Below are 23764 nucleotides of genomic sequence, written 5' to 3'. Positions count from 1 at the left end.
CAGACTGAAAGTCCAACGCTTTAACCACGCACCTCCTAGATTGATTTATGGCAAAACAAGTTAATTTGAAATCCAGATTGGGCCACTCGGGCTGCAACATTTGGTTGACGAGAAAACGGGGGGGTTCACGACTGGAGCAAGCAGTCAAGGAGGGATCCGTGCAATTAGTTTTGACATGTGGATTCCAAGAGAAGGTTGCCTCCCATTCCACAGTGACGGAGCTTGTCGCCAAAACGTCTGCCTTCTCGGTGGGTAAACAGACACAAAACACGTAACATATACAGGCAAGAAAGAGAGAGAGAGAGATAGAGAGAGAGAGACAGAGACAGACAGACATAGCGACTCAAAGACGACTGAGAGAGACAAATTGAGAGAGAGAGAGAGAGACAGAGAGAGAGAGAGACAGAGAGCGAACGAGAGACAGAGACAGAAATGTAGAGAGAGAGGCAGAGAGAGGCAGACAGACAGACAGAGAGACAGCAACAAATAAACAGAGACATACACACAAGACAGATGAATGGAGCGTAGCAAGCAAAGGACCTTTTTCCCAACAGCTGTGCGTGCCGCCATCAGACAACCTCATTCCAGCCCAACTCCTTTTTCCTGAGGTGTTTTTTCTTTTCTTTTTTTTTCCCCACTGAAGACGTTTCAGGTTCTGTTGACATTCTTGTCAGCGTTTCTGGCATGGAAAATAGAGCTCAGCTCTTTCTGAAGTGAAGGGAAGAATGAAAGAAAAGGAGAGAAAAAGAGAAAAGAAGAAAAAAAAAAAAAGCGACAGAAAGAAATAAAGAGAAGATAGACTAAAAGAAAGGAAAGAAAAAAGAAAAGTAGCAGGAAGTTCTTCAGGAGAGACGATGGAGCGGTAAAAAAAAAAAAAAAAAAAAAAAATCACAACCTATGTCAACAACCCTTCCACAGGAAACTCAGGATACTGGACACTCGCGAAAATCATCTCTCTTCTCCTTCTTTCCCTACCTTTCCCAATGTGCGCAGACATGTATGTACCCGCCCTTCAAAAAGAACATAAACCTGTCTTGTGGTGAAGGAACAAGAAACATGGAAGAATGGGTAGGAGGAGGCGTGTGTGTGTGTGTGTGTGTGTGTGTGTAGGGGGGAAGGGAGAAGGGAAGTCTGTGAAGAGGTGAAATCCACAGTAAAAGTGAAAAACCTTGAATTAAAGAGACATGTAATTTATTTTTCACACACACACACACACACACACACACACACACACAGAGTCACAAATTCTCTCTTTCCCTGTCCCCCTCCACACACACACGTCGGTGTTGACAAATTCAGTGCAGCTGTCATAGGATGGATGCTGACGGTTTCCACGGGGGGAAAAAAAGGAAAGAAGAAGAAAAAAAAAAAAAGAAAAAAAAGGGACACACACACACACACACACATATATATATATACACACAAGACAAAAAGACAGGATACTCATTTAGTTTGGCTCCTTTCTCCAACATTTGCAGGTGTTTTTCATTTGTTAAAGAGGCGTTACTGCCTTCGGTCACAGAGTCCATGTGCGCTGCGCTACACCTGACAAAGTCACGAGACTGAAACGCACGTGAAGGGCTGGCTCTACGACAGAACAGCTTTTGTCAATATGGGGCTCAGAAAGTGGTGGTGCTCTGTATGTATGTACGCATGTGTGTGTGTGTGTACATGTATGTATGTATGTATGACTGTCAGTCGTGTCCGACTTCGACAATCAGAACAGCAGAGGAAGCAACTCCTGTCTCGACTATATGGGCAAGAATTTGATTATAGCGGAGAAAGTGTCTTCCAAAAGTTACGTTCCCATTATTTCGACCTAGACAGCTTCAGGACAGTCAGCGTTGGGGTGGTCCTCAAAGGCCAACTAGCCCCAAAGGCTGCAGCACTATGAGCCAGTGAAACGTTGCCTTCTGTTTGAAAGTCATAGTCATTGTCCTTGAAATACTAATCTGTTAATGAATTCCCCTTGCAGTGGTGACACCACTGATCAGACCGCTCTCACTTTGCTAGCAGGTGGCCCAACGGAGAGCTTGTGCCAGTCTCTGTTATAAGCCGAGCGTTGAGCCCAATATAACACGGTTTGCTGAATCTGTACAGGCGTACAAAGCACCATCCAATTATTCAGTCTCCCTTGATAACTTTAATTCAGCCGCGTTGAATATTAAAAAAAAACCTGTTGCATCTGAACAAAAATATCCCCTGCAAAACAACACATTTCATGGCTTACTGTTTTAACCATTATTAAGCTCACAAAGGCTAATAAGACTAGTCTGTGTTGAGGACGTCATCCCTTCCACTTAATGTATCATCCTTAGACTATAATATAAATTATTGCTGGAAAAACAAAAAAAGATCAAACACACTTCTATGCCATAAAAAAAACCCTTTAAAATAATATCACAAGCAAAGAAACACTGTAAAATGGACATCTTGTTCCCGCCCCAGCGTTTACAATATCACTTCCTAATCGCCAGAGCAAAACAGCACAACAGTGCATCACAGCCTGCGGAAAAGAGACGGAAAAAATATCAGAGATTGCTGGGGGAAAAAACAGAATGTGGAATGGACTGGGAAGGCAGAGCAAGCACAGTGAAGGAAGAAAAAAGGCAGAAACAAAGACAGCAATAGAAAACTGGAAATTTCTATTATAGAATTTCTCGAAGGTGGGGATGAGCAGGGAGAGAGTGACGTCACTGTAAGAGGGTAAACTCTGAAGAGAGGTAAGATTTTTTTTAAAGCATCTTCGCATTAAATTTTGTCTTTACGTATTTTGAAAAGTCGAGTATAAAAAAGTTGTGTTTTTTTGTGCTTTGTTCTTGCTTTTATAATCGCGTCTACATTCTGAAAATGTATTTCAGATGCATAAGCCAGAATGACAAAACGTTTTCTTCGCTTTTCAAACGATCAGTAACCAGATGTGTAAAAAAATATCGGTCACTGAACATTGCGGCTGCTGCTTTTGTGGACGTAGCCGGATAACACTGTTAACGATTTAAAACAACAACAACAAAACTGCTGAGAAATAACATTTCGCTGTTCAAATAAAAACACGTCAAATGACATATTCATAAATTGCAATTGTCATCAAGAAATAAGTCGACTGGTGATGATGGAAAAGAAAAGGAGCCAGCGACCACAGACCAGCCCCTTTTCGATACAACAGGGCGCGTTCAAACAGAAGAGTCTTTCAACACGATTAATTAATTAAAAGATGGTGGTGACATGGTGACTTTGGCTGCGTACAGACACGCAACCCCTCATCCAAGTCAGTTCCCCATCCCCGTCTCCCCTTCAAATAACGTTCAGACTCGACCGTTTCTGACCCTCCTTCATTTCGAGGCCGAGACGAACTATGAATGGAATTTCTTATTAACATTTTTAGACACACATCACATTAGCGGTGTGGGGCCGAGAGAGAGAGGTGGGTGGGGGGAGCGGGTTGAGGAGGGGAAGGTGTTTTGCACGGGGAGGGGGTGGAACTTGAGGGCAAACAGACCCTATCTTTTTTTTACGATAACGAAGGAGCTCAAGAGGAAAGGAGACCGGAAGGAAGACAGAAAGATAAAATCAGTGGTAGATTTGAAACTGATCGTGGACGATTGACGTCTCCGGGTCGTCTGTGCGGTTATCTGAACGGGGTATGGAGTTAGGGTACTCTTGGCAGTCCAGGTACGCTTGCCAGTTCTGCGTTCCCGACTGTAAATGGACGCGCACTACTGGCCTTCTTTCTATCTCTGTCAATCAATCGCGACAAGAATTGCATTATCACCTCCCCCCAAATCGTCTACAAGACAAGTTCAAGTAAATGCAAAAGATAGGCCAGTCTCTCTCTCTCTGTGTCTCTATCTCTCTCTCCCAGTGTGTGTGTGTGTGTGTGTGTGTGTGTGTGTGCGTGTGTGTGAGAGAGAGAGAGAGAGAGTGTGTGAGGCATGACTTTTATGTACTTGACATTCTAAGCCAAGACTAAATACAGGGTGTTCTTGTTTTTTATTGCTCGCACGCGCATGTTCCGTGACACGTTAACAACACACATAAGAAACAAAAGGAAAATACAAATGCAATGTAAATATTGTCCACGGAAACACGCACGCACGCGCGCGCGCGCGCACGCACACACACACACACACACACACACACACACACACACACAGAGGAAAATACAAATGCCATGTAAACATTTTCCACACATACGCACACACGTGCGCGCACGCGCACAAGAAAACACAAATGCAATGTAAGCATTTTCCACGTTCATCCCTGTTTGTACTGGGCTCAATGGCGAAGAGAAACAGTCTGGAAGCTTATGCCCAAATCTAATCCCTCGCGTAGCTTGATATAAAAAGAAAATAAAAAGAAAAGAAATCCGCTAAATCACCAAAAGTAAACGCGTGAACTAACAACCATACACACACAAAAATATGCGTGCGAGTATAGGTACACACACACACACACACACACACCTCCCTCTCCGCATTCATCTTAAATGAAAATGAAACGGATTTAAAACATACCAAACAGTAACACTGATTGTTGTTGTGTAGCTTTCTAAATAGGATTAAATAAAGACAACAACAACAAAAACGATAAAACAAAACCGTTACACATTGTCGCGCTTTCAAAGTATTCTTCCGAATATCTAAATCAATTATCTGAAAAACATGCCTGCAAAGTATTCCTTCAGGCCCCAAATACCCCACCCCCACCACACACACACACACACACACACACTCTCTCTCTCTCTCTCTCTCTGTGTCTTCAAAAACCAAGCATGCCTTCAAAAACATCAAAGACATTTTTCGAACAGATGAGAGTAATGTACCTATCGCGGGCCTGAAATACAGATAGTCCAGACAGACAGACAGACAGACAAAGACACATCCAAACAGACAGACGAACAGACACGCCCAACACCTGGAGGAGGAAGAAAGAGAGAGAGAGGGGAAAAAAAAAAACCCAAAAAACAAACAAAAAAACCGCGTCCACGCGCCATCACAAACAAGCGACGGGCCGGGGAAAATGGGGTCTGACGCAACATGCCGGCGGCAGCACAGAGAGAGAGAGAGAGAGAAAACAGAAAGAGAGAGGGGTGTGTGTGTGTGTGGGGGGGGGGGGGGCGGGGGGGGGGGGAAGGGTAGGGGGCTTAGGAGGGAGGGGAAGGGCACTGGTAGAAGAAAAGAGGTCCGATTACGTGGAGGCGCGGGGTGGGGACGGGGGGAATGCAGTGTGGGAGGAAGGAGTGGGAGGGAGGAAGGCAAGGGTGAGTGGCGGGGCGCCGCCGGTGCGACTTTGCTGATTCAACGTTCGGTCGTTCCACGTACAGCCTCTTTACTTGTGCGCGGACGGAGACGCAGAGGTGTAACGGCACAGACCCAACCAAGGTAAACGCATTTTGAACCTACCGCGTGCATGTGCGCACGCGCGTTTGTGAAAAAAACAGTCAATTAAATAGATCGACATAAGTGGGTAAACATGCAAGGGCAAAGACATATGTACAGAGAGAGAGAGAGAGAATGTGTATGTGCGGTGCGCAGGTATGTGTTACCATGCGTGCGCGCAAGCAAGTGCACGTATGAGTGAGTCAGTGTGTATGTCTGTCTGTTTGTGTACATGCATATGTGTGTGCATGAGAGGGTTTTTTTTTTTTTTTTTTTTTTTTTTTTAAAGAGAAAAAAGAAATACATATGTGTGAAATACAGTACAGTACAGTCAGGTCAGGTCTCTACCTGCCACAGGTACCATGTAACCCTGTGCTACCTGTCACATGCGGGCAGATGGAGCTCGACAGCCCGGGAAGGCAGTCCATCTAAGACAAGGAAAAGTCTGAAGTAAAACCCATGAAGTGCTAAGGAATGCAGGACAGTCTCGACATGCATTGACCCTGGGTCCATGGCCATGTCCTGACTTTCAGTAGCCGCGCCCCCGTGCCTCCGAGGAAGGTTTTTGAGCCAGAGGCTAGGACAAGGACAGTCTGATATAAAACCTACGACCTGAGGACCTCACTGTCACCGTCCCAGCTTGCTAGGCTATGGCAGATGAACCACGGGTGTAAAGGGTGGGGCCAGTACTGCGCACACTGCACTCCACCTAAAAATTCCATTGCGCAGGCTTGAAGGACACGTCCACGTCCGCGCCACCAACTATTCCAAGCCCTGTAGCGATGGGAAAGGGGCGAAAACGGCAGGTGGAAGATGTCACTGGAAGCCGCAGTTCCAATCCTGCATGCAGGCGGTTCAGGATATTGGTCGCCTGATTGTTGACCCGGAGGTGACAGCATCACTCGGCAGCACCCTGAACGACCAAGCAGCCTTTTCTAGGGACAGCACTGCTTGCTCCACACGGAGAGGGGCCTAGAAAAGGTGGTCCAAACAAATGCTCATCTCCATACCCCCCAGTTGGCTAGCCGCGGTCAACGGGCATCTCCAAACGCGGTCGAACAACAATAGAGAAGAAAAGGCCGGCACCTGCCTCACAATTAGGTGCAAAAGGACTAAAGGTAGCATGCTGGAACATCCGAACCATGCGTGACTCTGCAGACAGCAACCACCCAGAAAGGCGTTCCGCTCTAGTCGCACACGAACTTCAGAGACTGAACATTGACATTGCTGCCGTCAGCGAAGTCCGCTTTGCAGGGAAAGGCAGCCTCCAGGAACACGGCGCTGGGTACACCCTCTACTGGTCAGGCAAGCCAGAGACCGAGAGACGCCTTTATGGCGTAGGCTTTATGGTCAGGAGCACCATTGCCTCCAAGCTTGAAAACCTGCCAACAGGACACTCAGACCGAATTATGTCCATGCGCCTCCCACTACGGAACAAACAGCATGCCACTCTGTTCAGCGTGTACGCTCCAACCCTCCAAGCGGACCCCACAGAAAAGGTCAAGTTTTACACTGATCTGCGCAACCTCGTTCAGAACACCCCTGCTGACGACAAGGTCATCATCCTTGGCGACTTCAATGCCAGAGTTGGCCAAGATTCAGAAGCCTGGAAAGGAGTCCTTGGCAAGCATGGCGTTGGTAATTGCAACGACAATGGGCGCCTTCTTCTCGAGTTCTGTGCAGAGCAGCAGTTTACCATCACCAACACCATTTTCCAGCAGAAGGACAGCCTGAAGACAACGTGGATGCATCCTCGGTCCAAACATTGGCACCTCATTGATTACATCCTGATGCGCCAGAGAGACGTACGAGACGTCCTACACACCCGAGTGATGCCCAGCGCGGAGTGTCATACTGACCACCGCCTCGTCCGCAGCAAGCTCAGGCTCCACTTCAAGCCCAAACCAAAGAAAGGAGGAGCTCCTAGGAAGAAATTCCAGGTCGGCAACTTTCAGTCAGCTGAAGTGAAAGCTGAATTCCAGGCGAAGCTTCAGGACAAACTTGAAGACCCCAGTTGCCCCACAGACCCCTCTCCAGAAGCACTATGGGCACAGCTGAAATCAGCCATCCTGCAGTCCTCTGAAGAAGTCCTAGGGTTCTCGTCGAAAAAGAACAAGGACTGGTTTGACGAAAACAACCAGGAGATCCAAGAATTGCTGGCGAAGAAGAGATCAGCCCACCAGGCTCACCTTGCACAACCGTCTTGTCCGGTGAAGAAAGCAACCTTCCGGCTCATATGCAGCAACCTCCAGCGCAAGCTTCGTGAGATTCAAAATGGGTGGTGGACCAACCTGGCAGAGAGGGCTCAGCTTTGTGCAGACACTGGTGACTACCGGGGCTTATACGAAGCCTTGAAGGTGGTGTACGGTCCCTCATACCAGGTCCAGAGTCCTTTGCGCAGCGCAGACGGCCAGGTGCTCTTCACAGACAAGACGTCGATCCTGAACAGGTGGTCGGAACATTTCCAGGCCCTCTTCAGCGCCAACCGCACGGTTCAAGACTCGGCAATTCTCCGCATCCCACAACAGCCAGTGAAATTACAACTGGACGAGCTACCAACCCTAGAAGAGACTGTCAAGGCCATTGAACAGCTGAAATGTGGCAAGGCAGCAGGGGTTGACGGAATTCCGCCGGAGGCGTGGAAGAATGGAGGCCCAGCACTACACTCCAAACTCCACAACCTCTTTGTCTGCTGCTGGGAGCAAGGCAAACTACCACAGGACCTCCGTGACGCAGTCATCATCACCCTGTATAAAAACAAGGGAGAAAAGTCGGACTGCTCCAACTACAGGGGGATAACTCTGCTCTCCATCGCAGGCAAGATCCTCGCCAGAGTCCTCCTAAATCGGCTGGTGCCTACTATCGCCGAAGAACATCTCCCAGAGAGTCAGTGTGGCTTTAGAGCCAACAGAGGCACCACTGACATGGTCTTCGTTCTCAGACAGCTACAAGAAAAATGTCGGGAACAGAACAAAGGACTGTATGCGACATTCGTCGATCTCACGAAAGCTTTCGACACCGTGAGCAGAAAAGGTCTGTGGGAGATCATGAAACGTCTAGGATGCCCCCCAAAATTCCTCAGCATGGTCATCCAACTACATGAGGAACAGCGTGGACAGGTCAGACACAGCAACGACCTTTCGGAGCCCTTCCCAATTGGAAATGGAGTGAAACAAGGTTGTGTCCTCGCGCCGACCCTCTTCACGATCTTCTTCAGCATGATGCTCCAACAGGCCACTGAAGATCTTGGCGACGACGACGGTATCTTCATCAGATACCGCACTGATGGCAGCCTATTCAACCTGAGGCGGCTACAGGCCCACACCAAGACACTGGAGCAACTCATCAGAGAGCTTCTGTTTGCCGACGATGCTGCCCTCGTCGCCCATACAGAAGCGGCCCTGCAGCGTATAACGTCCTGCTTCGCAGAGGCTGCGCAGCTCTTCGGCCTAGAAGTCAGTCTGAAAAAGACGGAAGTTCTCCACCAGCCTGCCCCACAGGAAGAATTCCACGCTCCTCACATCAACATCGGTGAGACAGAGCTGAAGTCGGTCCACCAGTTCAGCTACCTAGGCTGCACCATCTCGTCTGACGCCAAGATCGACAAGGAGATCGACAACAGACTTGCAAAGGCAAACAGCGCATTCGGCAGGCTGTACAAGAGAGTGTGGAACAACAAACACCTGAAGAAAGACACAAAGATCAGCGTGTACAGAGCTGTTGTACTGCCCACCCTGTTGTATGGTTCCGAAACCTGGGTCACCTACCGGCACCACATACGACTGCTTGATCGCTTCCACCAGCGCTGCCTTCGCACCATCCTCAGCATCCACTGGAGTGACTACATCACAAATGTCGAGGTCCTGGAGCAGGCAAAGACTATCAGCATCGAGGCAGTGCTGCTAAAGACCCAGCTACGTTGGGCAGGGCACGTGTCCAGGATGGAGGACCACCGCCTGCCCAAGATCGCGCTGTATGGCGAACTGTCCACTGGCCACCGTGACAGAGGAGCACCCAAGAAGAGATACAAAGACTCCTTGAAGAAAGCTCTCGGTGCCTGTCACATTGACCATCGCCAGTGGTCCGCAGTAGCCGCTGATCGAGAGACCTGGCGACGCACCATCCACCAAGCTGTCTCCTCCTTCGAAAACAACCGCAGGGCCAGCCTTGAGGACAAACGCAGAAGGAGGAAGAACCACGACGCTGCAGCCGCGAACCCAGACCAGACTTTCCCTTGTAACCGCTGCGGCCGACTCTGCTTTTCCCGCATTGGCCTTGTCAGCCATGAACGTGCCTGCATCAGACGTGGACAACGCCCTTCCTAGATCTTCGTCAGCGAAGCCAGGCCATGGCATGAGAGAGAGAGGGGGGGAGAGAGTGGGGGGGGGGGAGAGATCTTGTCTTTCTTTCTTCGTGTTTTAAGCTTAATAATTAACAAACTTCGGATGTGTTTTCACAAAAAATGCTACGTTTGTATGCTTTTTTTTTGGGGGGAGGGGGGGGAGGGGGGGGGGCATGTTTTTTCCATATCGTTCCCGCTCCCCTTCCCATGCAAGTATTTACGTTAAACTTCCACGTGTTACCGAATTGGAAAAAAAAAAAAAAAAAAAAAAATCTTCGGATGTGAATCTACGAACATTACGCAAGGCAGTATATATCTGATAAAAACGAATCAATGTGTGTACCTTAAGTAGCTCGTCTTGAGCAGAAGTTCTGACATATGTGATAGGAACAAACGCCGTAACAAACAGTAAACTTTCACGTGAGCAAACCAGGACAAAAAGTCGTACAATCTGGTCTCACTGATCTATCTGCCTATCTACCTATCTATCTGTCTGTCTGTATGTCAATATGACTACGGATATATCTCTACACCTGCATGTATCATGTAGGTATTGGATGTATATGTGGACGTGGGAGTGAGCCTTTCTGTAAAAATATATCCAATTGCTGGCCGCCAGTCTGAAAGTCTGAGAAAGCAGCAGAATAAAACAGATCATCATCACACACAAAACTAAGTAACGACAAAAACAAACTTTTTATGATTGTTTGCCGAAAAATACCTGGGAGCATGTAGCTTATGTATCCTCTGACCACCCATAGCAATGAACATTTCCACTTGGCTTCATACCAAAAATGATAAACTTTTATCATAGAATCAATGCGACAATTGACTGATCAGTCATACAGCCCCTATCTAAGGGCCACTGGACCAGATCAGGAATCAAACGAGACGAGGACAAGCCAATCATCCAACTCTGTGTGTGTGAGTGTGAGTGTGTGTGTGTGTGTGTGTGTGTGTGTGTGTGTGTGTGTGTGACTTGCTTTATGAATGCATGATTTTATTTTCACATGGATGAATAACATATCTGATTATGCTTTGGTTTGGTTTGAGTTGTGCTGTTCAGACTTCGCAGGAACTGATCGATATCCAAGCGCTGAATACCAACAGACACTGTGACACCGTCCAGCGAAACAGATATGGTTGTATTCCTGTCAAGCCCCCTTAAAACTTGTTGAGGAGAAAAACAAACAGTCATGAACTTCATTTATTTCATGCATGCGCGAGCTGCAAATACATTATGAAGGCACCCTAAGAATATTTCAGTTCTAGTTATTTCAAGAAAATGTCGAAGCGTCCTGAATGATCAATACATACCAAACTGTTGAGGAGGAGGCGGAGGAGGGAGAAGAAAAAGAAGGAGAAAAGAAGAAGAAACAGTTGCCTGATCTCTCTGAATGGCTTTTATCAAGGTCACCAATCTGCTTTTTTTTGCTTTTTCTTTTGTTCTTTTTTTTTTCGGCCTAAAACACCGGGAGTGCGTAGTTTCAGCACTATACAAGGAAGCCTTCTTTAAGATGAAAAAAATAAAATAAAATAAAAAAGCGAGAGAAAAAAAGAGATCAATATTATACCAAACTGCATCTGCTGAGAAAAAAAAGAAGAAGAATCAGCTGGCTGATCGCTGTGAATGGTAACGCTTTTATCAGGATCATCTATTATTTGCTTTTTTCCGTAACCTGAAACACCGGGAGTGTGTCGTGTCAGCACTATACGTGGAAGCCCAATAAAAATAAATAAATAATTAAATTATTTTAAAAAATATATACAATAAAAATCAGCCGACTGCATGACTGTCAGACGGTAACGATCATCAATGCGCAACTTGCGTGCTGGCGTTGTAATTTACACAGACCGGCTCGAGGTGGCCAAAAGGGCGCGCGGGGTGAAGGAGATTGGGAGACGGGAGTCAGGTGTGGGGTTTGGGGACGTGGGTGGATTGGGTGAGGAAACGGTGGGGAAATGGGGAGGGGAAGGAGGGTAAGAATGGGCCGTCCGCATACATCCCTCCTCCAACCCCCACCCCGTCCAGATATTCTTGATACAATGTAATTCGTGCCGCGATCTGGCGCACTGTCAAGAAAGGAGGCATGGGCTGGAATAGAGATGGAATGCTAGAGGTGGAGGGGGGAAGGGAGCAGGGAGAGGGAGTGGGACGAAAGGGAGGGGAGGGACGTGGAGAGTGAGAGGAGAGGGAGGAGAGAGAGAGAGAGAGCATCCTTTAAAACAGCGGCCAGCCAAAACGCTGAGCTCTGCTGTTGCGGCGGCCCCCACTCAGACGAACCCGAGAATAAACACACAGAGAAACTTGTCTGACTGGAATACAACAGACGGAAAGACAGCGAAGGGGGAGAGAAGAAAAAGACACAATACAAGGTCCACTCAGACTTGTCTTCTCAAGCGGCTGAAGGACAAACCAAACATACTGGGGGTGGGGGGCCGCAGCAAATAGTTCTTTTCTTTATTGTAGAAGTTCGCCTGGAGAGACAAGTGGAAAGAGAGACAGACAGACAGATAGACAGACCAGCCAATCAACGTGAACAAAAACAACCACCTTCTGCAACAATACTAGTACCATCGTCTGGGATAAAAAAAAAAAAGACAAAAAAAAAAGAAAAGAAAAAAAAAGACCAACAGGCAACTTTTGTCAATCACAGCGAAGTGAAAAAGGAACTGGGTGACACTTGATATTCACTTCAACGGGATGCTGCGACTAGGACTCCGAACGAATGAACGACTCTGCCCGGAGCGGCCGGCCGGTGATTGATGGATAAGGAGGGAAAGGCGTGAGTGAGGGAATGAGAAGAGCAGGAGGACTATTTCCATGGTGGGCGGACTTGATTGAGAATGCTGAGTAAGCTAGCGACCGTGTTTCATTTTTTCTGGGTTTTTTTTTTTTTTTCGGTGTGTGGTGTGTGTGTGTGTGGAGGTGGGGGAAGCCCGCGTCCGGAAATAGTTCGTTGTGCTTGCACTTCGGAGTGTTGCGTGTGTGGCGGTGATGATTAATATTGATGAGGCAGCAGCAGGCGTGTTAACTATTCGGCATTTGACAGTGGTACATCGGGAGTAAAATAACTACTTGAGTTCGCTGGGGGAATCTTTTGTTCGGTGTTTGAATCGAGAGGCCGAGGAATCGGTTACAACAAATGAGCGACCGGTGAGTGAAATTCCTGCCTTTTAAAATATTATTGATTTTTTTTTTTTAACCATGTGTGTTTTGTTTTTATTACACTGATTGCACTTAATGCACACACACACACACACACACACACACACATGTACACACACACACACAATGTTAGATTGAAAAATTTAAAAGAACCCTTATATATATATATATATTTTTTTTTTTTTTTCTCAATTAGAAGGGAATTTCGTCTAAGTAAAATCGCCTATCAGTCACACACACACACACACGCGCGCGCGCGCGCGCACACACACACACACACACACAGGTATGGGTTTGGGGCATGACTACACATCAATGCAGACTTTCTTTCCAAACGAAGAAAATGGGAACTTAAGTAATTTTCCACTTTTATCTTTAAAAAGAAAAATTCAAAACAGCGAAACAAAGTAACACCCCTCTCTCGTTTCACTGTCGCCAAACCACCTGCTGCGATTATTGTATTATTTTCTATTGTATTATGTTGCATTATATTATAATGTATTAGTCAATAGGTGCCCCTTTGCAAAACCCTTCCCGAACGTTGAAAGTCTGCGTGGTCTGTATGCCTGTCTGTCTCTCTTAACTCTGTGAAGAGTCATTGGGGCGCCGTACTTCTTCTTCTTCTTCCTCGTTCGCCTCCCGTTAGATGAGCAGCCCGGTGTCCTCGATGAAGGCTGCCGTCCGTCGCAGCTCCTCCAGGGTGCGTACAGCTTGGCTTCCACTGCTGTCGGTGTTGGCCAGTACTTCCTCCTGGATGCTGTATGCGTCGTACAGTCTTGAAGGATGTTGTCGGTTGTCATTGGTCCCTCACCACAAGGGCACTCTCCACTCTGTCCAATGCCAAACTTTTTGTGCATGTGGTGGAGCAGGCGGTTGTGTCCAGTCCTCAGGCGGAAGATCTTGACCTGGTCCCGTCGTTGCAGCAAATGGTATCTGTCTTCTCGGTTATATGTGGGGTGCTGGAGGCGTCACTTTATTCCTTGCTGTGCCTTGATGATTGTCTTGATTGGGGCGCCGTACAAAAATACAAGAACTGCTCACAAGAGTCCTCCAGGTTTGTGGGTTGCGTTGCGTGTTACATAGCCTGGTCCTTCGGAAATGGTTTTCCCCGTCCATTGTGTTTGTTTCTTTGCTTGTTGTTTTCTTTTTCTTTTTTTTCTTTCGGACTTCCCTTCTGACTCCCTCCCTCAACAGTTTCTTGGAGGACTGTCATAGCAAAGGCACTGGTCCGTCTAGAATCCACCATACAACGACAACTATAATGTGTGATTATCCCTCTTCTTCTCTCTCTACGGGGGGTTGGAGGTGAGGGATGGAGAGAGAGAGAGAGAGAGAGAGAGAGAGAGAGAGAGAGAGAGAGAGAGAGAGACCATGTGACCCATCAGAATATCCGGGACAACCAACAGGAGCAGGTCACGGTGATTCATGTGTTCCCTTATTTATTACCCCGTATTCGGCAAAATCCTATCGTGGTGCTGTCACGGATCTGGGGCCATTCAGTAAACTGAACAAACACACACATCCAGTTATCGACTCAAGTCATGTACTTAGCGTAAGTCGATATGGACGGCCGTCACAGAGCTTTAAGAATCTGTTGAAACAATCACTGAAATCTTTTATACGTATGTGTACACGTGCCTGAGTGATGATTACTATTAAAAAGAAAAAAAAAAGTGTGTGAAAAAAAGCCCCGTACATTTAGAATAGAAACGGAGCGCATTGCATGATGAGAGATGCTGCCCGGATCACGAACGCGGAAAAAAGACAAAACGGTGCCAACAATTGGGAGAACGACTGGTCGGACATTCCACATAGCATCTGGTCGCCTCTTGTGCGTGTGTGATCTCAGTGAAGGATGGTAGTATTGGGAGTGAGCTGGTGAGTGAGTGAGTGAGTGAGTCAGTGTGTGTGTGTGTGTGTGTGTGTGTGTGTGTGTGTGTGTGTAGGGGGGATAACAAGGTTACCGGAGGATGAGGATGAGCTGGTGAGTGAGTGAGTGAGTGAGTGAGTGAGTGAGTGTGTGTGTGTGTGTGTGTGTGTGTGTGTGTGTGTGTGTGTGTGTGTGTGTGTAGGGGGGATAACAAGGTTACCGGAGGATGAGGATGAAGTTAAGTTTTCGGAGTGAATATGGGGGAGAGAGAGCATCACTTTGAGAACTACGAAGAGTGAAAGCTCAGAGAGTAAGTAAAACATACGCTTCAGCAACAGGTGATTCATTACCGTAACGACTTTTCTATCAGAAAAAAAAAAGGAAAAAAAAAAAGTGTTTTCAAGAATTTTCTCAGCTCTTTACTTCATGGGCACAATTTCGAATCAGATTAATGCGTTAGCGGACCGCTGATAAGTTTCCATGGTGTCATTCCGATTCGCCTGTTAACTTACTCTCTCTCTCTCTCTCTCTCTCTCTCTCTGTGTGTGTGTGTGTGTGTGTGTGTGTGTGTGTGTGTGTGTGTAAAAACAACAACCAAATACATCACTTTCATCGTTGCTGGTTCCCGGTGTGTTTGATAACGGTCTGGACGTTGGAATGGCACATGCCTGATAACACTTCCAAATGATAAAACTTCGATATGAAACAGCAGAAAGTGAGTGAGTGAGCGAGAGAGAGAGAGGGGAGGGGAAGAGAGAGAGAGAGACAGAGAGAGGGTGAATACCTGACACGGGAATGGCGGGTTGGCGAAACACGCCAGGGTCAAACTCTGAATACCTTGACAGGTATGCAGCCATCATCGGTTTTCCATAACGATGTTCGTTGGGAATCGTAGTTTGTCCATGACCAATCGAGAGCAGGTATCTTAAACGTGTGTGGTGGACCTTTTCCACTAAATGGTGATTCGGGGCGCTTAGCAGGTCTGCACGGGGCTATGTACCGATGAGATGCGGAAATCTATCTAATTCATTTGTTGATTTATAAAATTAAACAACAAAAACAACGAAAACGAAAAATACTCGAAAACAACAGAAGAAAAAGAGAATTACATTCTTGAAAAAGGCAGAATTAAAGAAACCCACTTTCGGTTGCACTGATATATCCCTTATAAAAAGGAATGAAAAAAAGGGCTTCACGTAAGCTTTACTGATCTAATTTCTTAACAAATTTTTCACACTCCAAACATCAAAGAAAACAACAACAAGACAACATATTAGATTGTAAAATAATAATTGAACGGAAAGATTATTTGAAAGAAAGTGCAATTCTGCAACAGGATCCGTTCAATTAATTCTTACCAGCCAGAAGTAAACAGAAAAGAAGAAATTAAAAAAAATGCTATGAAAGGGAATGGCTTGATTTTGAAAAAAAAAACTGAAGTCTGATAAGAGACAGACAAGACACACTGTAGATATAATAACCAAGCTTTCTCTGGGTCCTCAAACTGGCGATCTCAAAAACTTCAGACTTGGAATGTTGTATTGAGACTGAACAGCGGCATACGTTCAGCAGTCGGAAGACCACTCACACGCTTCAAGGACTGCCCGAAAGGTTCCTTCCCTTGGGACCAGCAGCATCACTACCCTTGGGTGGGAAGCCCTCGCCACTGACCGCAGCGCAGGTCCGACTGGCTGTCTACAATGGAGCAGTCTCCGAATACACGAATAAACAAACTTCATAGTCTATACTTAGGAACAGAGATTAGCTTTTTCTGGCAGCAGCACGTGCCCAACATAAAAAAGCAACAACAACAACATATAAAAAAACCCAAGAACCTTGACCACAAGCATCAATCACGCAAAGACAGGAGACGAAACCCAACATCTGCCATTGCCTCCCCACAGTACGCATGCATTACTTTTTGTTTGCGTCTGCCATTGGGCTGCGATCCCTTCTCCGAAGTCACTGACATCATAGTGATGGACTGCCGTGAGCCATACACTGACCATTGTGGGGTGTAACAGTAACCAGTGTCGTATAACAAAGATGACTGTAACAATAACAAAATCCAGCAATAGGATACAATTATGTTTTCGAAGCGGGATTGAAAGGAACTGATAGTTAGAAAGTGGAGGGAAACCTAAGATGGTCGTGTTCCTGCACCAAAAGCAAACGATCCGTTTTGAGAGTGCACGGGTCCTCCAAATAGCGAATCTATTCGCTTGGTGTGTGCATCCATTTGGACGTAATATCGATTATATGCCCCATACTTTTGTGTATATTAATTTTGTTTACCGTGCTAAATATCAGGTTTTTCTTTTTGTTGGTCTTCAGAATAAGGGGCATGAGTTCATATTCAACATCGTGCGCAAGTGGGGGCTCTTTTCTGTTGCTCTTCGGGTATGCGCCACTTTGACAAACACACAAACACACAGACAGACACACGCACACACGGTACGTGCCACTTTCGCGCACACACAAACACACAAAAACACACACACATACACACACTCACTCACACACACACACACACTCACACACGCAACACACACACACACACACACACCGATCAACCCGACCGACCTGCATGCAGAGACAAGCAGACAGGGGGACAGCTACTCAACAACTTCCTTCACAGATGCCTGACCCCTTTTACTCACACATCTGTTTTCTGCCATTTCGTTCATGCCCACTCTCCCAACACTCTATCAAACCCCACCCACTTCCATTCTTCCTGTACTGCCCCCACAACCCTCTTCCCCAAGTTCCCTTTTTCCATCATCTGTCTGTCTGTGAGGTACCTTGCCGGGGGCTCAGTCTTGACACGCTGGCACTTTTCAAGCTGCTGTGGGCTACCCTGGCAGAGCGCCTAATTGAGGAATTTGCGAGAGAAAAAAAAAGGAAAAAAAAAAAAGCCTGTTTTTACAAGCGTGGGAGTGGATGTATGAGGAAAGGAAACAAAAACAGTGACGGCTCCTCTGTGTGTGTGGTGCAGAAGTGGATCGGAGAATTTGGGTTACTAGTAGAGAGGGAGGGGCTGGGAAGTAGCCACGCCATGCTGCATGTTTGTTGTTGTTGTTATTGTTATTGTTGTTGCTGCTGCTGCTGTTGCTGTAGTTGTTGTTGTTGTAGCTTGGCATAATAATTATCATCTTGTGGCAGTACGGACGATGCTTTGCTAATGGGGCAGGGATTTTGGGTACATATGACAGGTGCGACGGTTAAGAAAGGTGAAGATATAGGACACCATGTTTTCTTTTCTTTCCTGTATTTTCCTTTTTTTTTTTTTTTTTTTCTTTTTTTTCCTCCCATCTTTTCCCCTTGTCGTCCCATACTTTCGCGGGTGCATGCACACACCTGAATACACACACACACACATGCAATTGCACACACAAACACACACACATGGGCATAGGGATACAGCCAAATATATGTATTTCTTAATGGAAAAAAAGAGAGAAAAAAACCCCTGAAAATGAATAAAAGAAGATAAAAAAGAAAAGAAATTTGTTTTTAAAAAGAAAAAGTAAAGAAAAAATAGGACACACACACACACGGGCACCCACGTCCATCCATCCCACACAAACACACACGGGTGTACAAATAACCGACTAAAAACGTTCTGTTTATCAAAGAGACAAAAAGAATAGAACACAAAGGATAAAGAACGAGAGGACTCACTCATACATACACCCACGCACACTTCTAGTAGATACGTAACCTTCAGTCACACACAGTTAAAAGAGGTGGCCCGGAGAAACGGACTACCCGTTAAGGTTGGGAGGGGAGTGAGGGAGACTTCCTGGCTGTGCATGGGAGCCATGGCCAAAATGCACACCTGTCATCTGCGCCGGAAGGGGGGTTGGTTTGGGGAGAGGGGGGTGTGGTTGGCGGGGGGAGGAGTGGGGTCAAGTACACTATCACCTGCCTAGGACTTTGCATGGCCACTGTTCAGTAAAAGGAGCAGGTCGTCGTGACGAAAAACATTATTTTGGGGGTGGTCTTTTCAGGTGTCTGCTGCATGGAGGAAAGGTAGGGTAACGGTAGGGATTATGGTGGATGGCGGTTGGTGTGCATGTATGTGTGTGTGTGTGTGTGTGTGTGTGTGTGTGTGTGTGTAGGGGTGGGTGGGTGGTGAGTACAAACCATCACCTGCCTGGGACTTTGCATGGCCCCCGTTCAGTACAGGGGCAGGTCGTCGTGACGAAAAGCATTATTTTGGGGGTCTTGTGAGGTGTCTACTGCATGGGGGAAAGGTAGGGTGAAGGTAGGGGATTAATATGGTGGGTGGGGATTGGTGTGCATGTATGTGTCAGAGGGTTGTGTGTGTGTGTGTGTGTGTGTGTGTGTGTGTGTGTGTGTGTGTGTGTGTGTGTTGAGACAGAGAGAGAGAGATACAGACAGACAGAGTGAGAGCAAATTATTTTGTGTGCGCGTTAGTGTGTATGCATGCCTCTCTCACTGATATTGATCTCCCTAATTCCCTCTTTGAAAAAAAAAAAAAAAAAAAAAAAAAAAAAAGCCAGGCCAACAGCAACAACTAATTCAAAAACAAAACTTTCCCGATCTACCCAAAGTTCTTTAACGAAATTTTGATCCAACTTCCAACAGCCAATGACAGCCATGGTGTCATTCTGAGCACCAGTGCTTTTGGTTAGGTACAACAAAAACAAAGCCGGACTTACCTTACAAATATATATACTTTGTTAAATTGTGACTGATAGCTAACCTTACATAATTGTATTTTCTCAAATATTAATTCACTGAACGCCAGGATGATTCTTCCTTCCAAAACAAAACCCGATTCGATAACTGGTAACAATAACAACGATATCTACAATGATTAATAAAGTAATCACAGCGGCAATCTTAGCATTTTTGCAGAAACTGGTCATTTTGATGATAAAGATCGTATATACACAGAAACGTGATAACAGAGAGAGAAAGAGAAACGTGTTTTGTTTTGTTTTTTTAGTTGGATTTGGCGTTGGTCTTAACCTACTGATGTGTTTCTATGCTGTTCACACACAAGCCAGCAAATGTCTGGTCCTGATGTTGATCAATGTTTACTTCAGACGTGTGGGAGGAAAAAAAACAAACAAAAACAACAATAGTAAACATCAATGCTTTAGTAAACAAACGGAGAGCGGTAAGAAGACCCATCGTCTATCTCCCATGGAATCAAGCGAACAGGGAAATGGCAATAGGAATGAGGAATCGCCGTTTTTAAGTTTCATAGCTTTATGTCTTTTCCATCTGGGTTATTTGTTTGCCCGTTTGTTTACCTGTCTGCGTTTCCCTCATCTTGATGCATCTGCACTTTTCATTCCTACACCCGAATACAACCTGAGTCCGTAAGACATCCTGTATATATATATAAAAATGTTTTGAGAACACAATTTGGTATGTCAGGATAGAAAATGAATCCCCTGTCCATACGTTCTCTAGTTTAAAAACGCTATCTCAGCAGCTGGTGTCTATAATAATTGTTGACTTAACTGGTTTATACATAATCTTGTCTAAGTGAACTCGGACCCCCAACGCCGTTAAAGGCACAGTCGTTCCGATTCTTTACAAATATTTATTTCACTAGCTTGGCAGACAGTACATAACGCATCTCAGGAGGGGGTGGGGAGGAAGAGAGGTAGGGTGTTCGCGTGGCTTGAACATCACAGCACTATCCTTTGATCACACACACCCGGAGTATGCCTGCAGCATAAACCGTATGGCGAGGTTTAAAAAACAGAAGAGAAAGAACGAAAGTGGGGGAAAAAAATCGGTTGCTGACGAAGCTCATTTGCCGATTCGTGACCTCCCGTCTGTCTAGGCGCACAGGCTGGCCCCGAAGTCAAGAGTGAGGAAGGGGGAGGTAAGGGAGTATTGACAGGAAAACAAAGTGGCGATGGGCACGGAGTTAATCCCCCCTTTGATGTGACGGGAAGCGGGCAGTTTGTCAGGCTTCCATAACAACAGACAGCACAGAAGGCGGTGCTCGGAGCGGGAAGGAGGGCGGACACCCGCTGATCTAAAATGATATATTTTTATATCAGTGGAGGGCACCACCATTTTTTGGGGGGGAGGGGGGGGAGGGAGGGGGGAGAGGGGGTGGAAGCACGCGCGTGCGCGCGCAAAATCGCTCCATTCACGCCGCGGTGCAAACATTTCTTTTATATGTCTTCCTGTTGATAGTTTGGTGAACGCACGCACCCACACGTTCGGAAACAAAAATAAAAGTTTAAGACCCCATCACGATAATGCTTTTGCACTCAATCTCTCTCTTTCTTCCTTTCTCCATGTCTGTGTGTGTCATGCACAAATAACAAACATAACGTGCATACGTGAAAAGCCCACCCATTATCCCTACCGTTCTGTTTGAGTGTGTGTGTGCGTGCGCGCGCGCGCGCGCGCGTGTGTGTAAAAAAAATAATTAAAAAATTCCTTGATTACTTTTCGCTGTGCAATCGTTTCTTTTTTCATAATTTTTTTTTCTCTTTTTTTTTCTCCAGTCTATGGGGGACATCAAATGGTGAAGAATAAAAAGCTTCTGACACTGAGTGATGGTGAGAAAACAATAACAACCGAACTCAATAGTTGTTTTTTGTGGTTTTTTGTTGTTGTTGTTTTTTTAAAGGTGATGAAACAAAAAACGACAACAAAGCAGCAAGACGTCTCTTCAACCTCCACCACCACCACCACCACACCATCAGAGCGAAACTGAGACGCCAACAACTAGGGGACAACAACAACAACAGCGCAGAAATCAACAACAATAAACGAGGCGGCGACCGACGACGCGGCCACAACCCCAACACCACCATGTGGACCTTCTCCTGCCCATCAAGAAGAAGGACCACCCCAAGCACCTGCTCCTCCCCCCACACCCTCTACCCGGCCATGGGGTGGTGGCTGGCAGTGGTGGCGGTCCTCATCGGAGGAGGAGGGGAAGGGGTGTGGGCGCGGCAGGCGCACGAGGCCCGCGTGGACAGCGCCCATTGCTCCTACACCCTGGTGGTCAACGAGTTCGACGTGTCCAAGTGCCCCGTCATGCAGGCAGACGCCCAGCCGGGCCAGGGTGAGGACCCCCACAACCCGTGGAAAGACTCCCCGCTCTCCCCCTCTAGCAGACGCTCTCCTCCCCCCTACCTCCCTAACCAATCCAAATCCATCTACCAGCCGCGGAGACCCGTGGCAGGCAGTGCCGCTGCCGCCTCTCGTGCCGCGGGGCTAGGGGGACGACCAGGACCCGACAGCAGCGACAAGGACGTGGGCGTCCTGAGGTCGCAGGTCAAAGACCTGGAGGGGCGCCTCCTGGAGGAGATGGTGCGCACGCGGGAGCTCAACTCCACGCTGTCCCGCCACAGCTCGGCCCTGCAGCAGGCGGAGCGGCAGCTGGGGGCCTACTCGTCCAACTTCACCACCCTCTACCGGGCCATGGTCTTCGTGCAACGGCAGCTGCAGAGGCAGCGGCGCATCAACAAGTCGCTGAACAAGAAGCTGTCCAACGTGCTGCTGGACGTGGTGGAGGTCAACAACGTGCTGACCCGAGGGCCCACCTCCTCGCGGGGCCTACAAGGGGGCGGCGGCGGCGGCGGCAAGGCGGCGGTCAAGGACTTCCAGGTGCAGAGCGTGGCCAAGGTGCGCTCCTGCCCCGGGGTCACCGACCAGTCCGTCAACTTCAGAGGTGAGTCAGGCTCTTTTTGAATCTCTCTCTCTCTCCCTCTGTGTGTATGGGAGGAGGGGGAGGTTGGGGAGAGAGAGAGAGAGAGAGAGAGAGAGAGAGAGAGAGAGATCTGTTTGCTCTGTTTTACGTTGAATTTGTTTGCTCTGTTTTACGTTGAATTTTCATGTTCTCTCTCTCTCCCTCTCTCTCTCCTCTCTCTCTCTGCGTGTGTTCAAACCGTTGATTTTTTTTTTAAATGTGTGTGATAGGACATGGTTTGAAAAAGCTTTCAGCACTTTTTCCATTTGACTCTCAATAAAACATTTGTCACCGCCACTGTAACTGTCTTTCGTCCAGTCCCTGGGTGTCCCATGTTTTTACTTCACCTCTCCGTTCTTCGTATATATCGCACACTGGCCAGTCTTTAGTTTATGCCCGATTCATTAAAACAAACAAAAAAACAACAAAAAACAAACAAACATTCTTAAACTGACATTCTTCAACCATGCAGGTTACTGCATATATTCTGTTAACCCAATCCTGTCCCGCTCTATTTAAAATTTGTTCTGTATAATACACGTTAAGTTGGGGGTTTTTTTTGGTTTTTTTTTGTTTGGTTGTTTTTTTAATCTTTATTCTATGTATGTATGTATGTATGTATAAATCGATGTCACTTGCATGCATAGAAACAAACTTACGCATGTTCACTATCTAGGCCCCCAACCCCAACCCCCATAAAAAGAAAGAAAGAAAGAAAAAGTGAAGCGAAAGAAGCAGGTTAAGAAAGAGGGGTACGGGCCGAAACCAGCCACGTCTCTCACTGTGGAGAGGTTCCGGGACACACATGCTGTTAACATGCAGGCGTGCCTAGCGTCTCTCACTTGCGTGCCATACTGCTGTCCTGGCAACTTTTCAGGTATCGTGATGCATGTGTCATGTTTGCAAAGATCAGCTATATCATCCCCACTCCCAACCTCTTAGTTTATGTGTGTGTGTGTGTGTGTGTGTGAGAGAGAGAGAGAGAGAGAGAGAGAGAGAGAGAGAGAGAGGGAGAGACAAACAGACAGACAGACAGACAAACAGGAGAGACAGACAGACAGTTTTCCTTTACCACCTGTGGTTGCCGAGTAAATGCCAGTGTTAAACGTTTAGCTCTGACACAGGCGCGCACGCAAACACAGACAAAGAACACATATCACACCCATGTGTAACCCCCTCCACCCCATTTCTACACTCTCATGCACACCCTCCAAAATCCCATGCACGTCGCCCAAACTGCAAGTGCTGTGCACGCGCATGTCATCATGCAACATGGCCGACACAGGAGCAGAAAACGAAACAAAAA

At 46.8% G+C, this 23764-nt stretch overlaps 2 protein-coding genes across 2 annotated transcripts in view; one reads left to right on the top strand and one right to left on the bottom strand.

Annotated features, from left to right (window-relative positions):
- LOC143285435 (protein disulfide-isomerase TMX3-like) overlaps nt 1–23764 on the bottom strand; it is a 119803-nt gene that overhangs the window by 20079 nt on the left and 75960 nt on the right. The window lies entirely within an intron of this gene.
- The window catches only part of LOC143285434 (uncharacterized), a 56828-nt gene continuing 44997 nt past the window's right edge, over nt 11934–23764 (top strand). Inside the window, exons 1-2 of the mRNA XM_076592699.1 lie at nt 11934–12877; nt 21391–22440. Coding sequence (XP_076448814.1) covers nt 21576–22440 — 865 coding nt within the window. The 5' untranslated portion in view covers nt 11934–12877; nt 21391–21575. The remainder of the gene's footprint in view (nt 12878–21390; nt 22441–23764) is intronic.

Source organism: Babylonia areolata, chromosome 9 (genome assembly GCF_041734735.1).
Source record: "Babylonia areolata isolate BAREFJ2019XMU chromosome 9, ASM4173473v1, whole genome shotgun sequence".
NCBI lineage: Eukaryota > Metazoa > Mollusca > Gastropoda > Neogastropoda > Buccinidae > Babylonia > Babylonia areolata.
The sequence above is the reverse complement of the archived record's forward strand: the minus strand, read 5'-3'. Positions and strand labels throughout refer to the sequence as shown.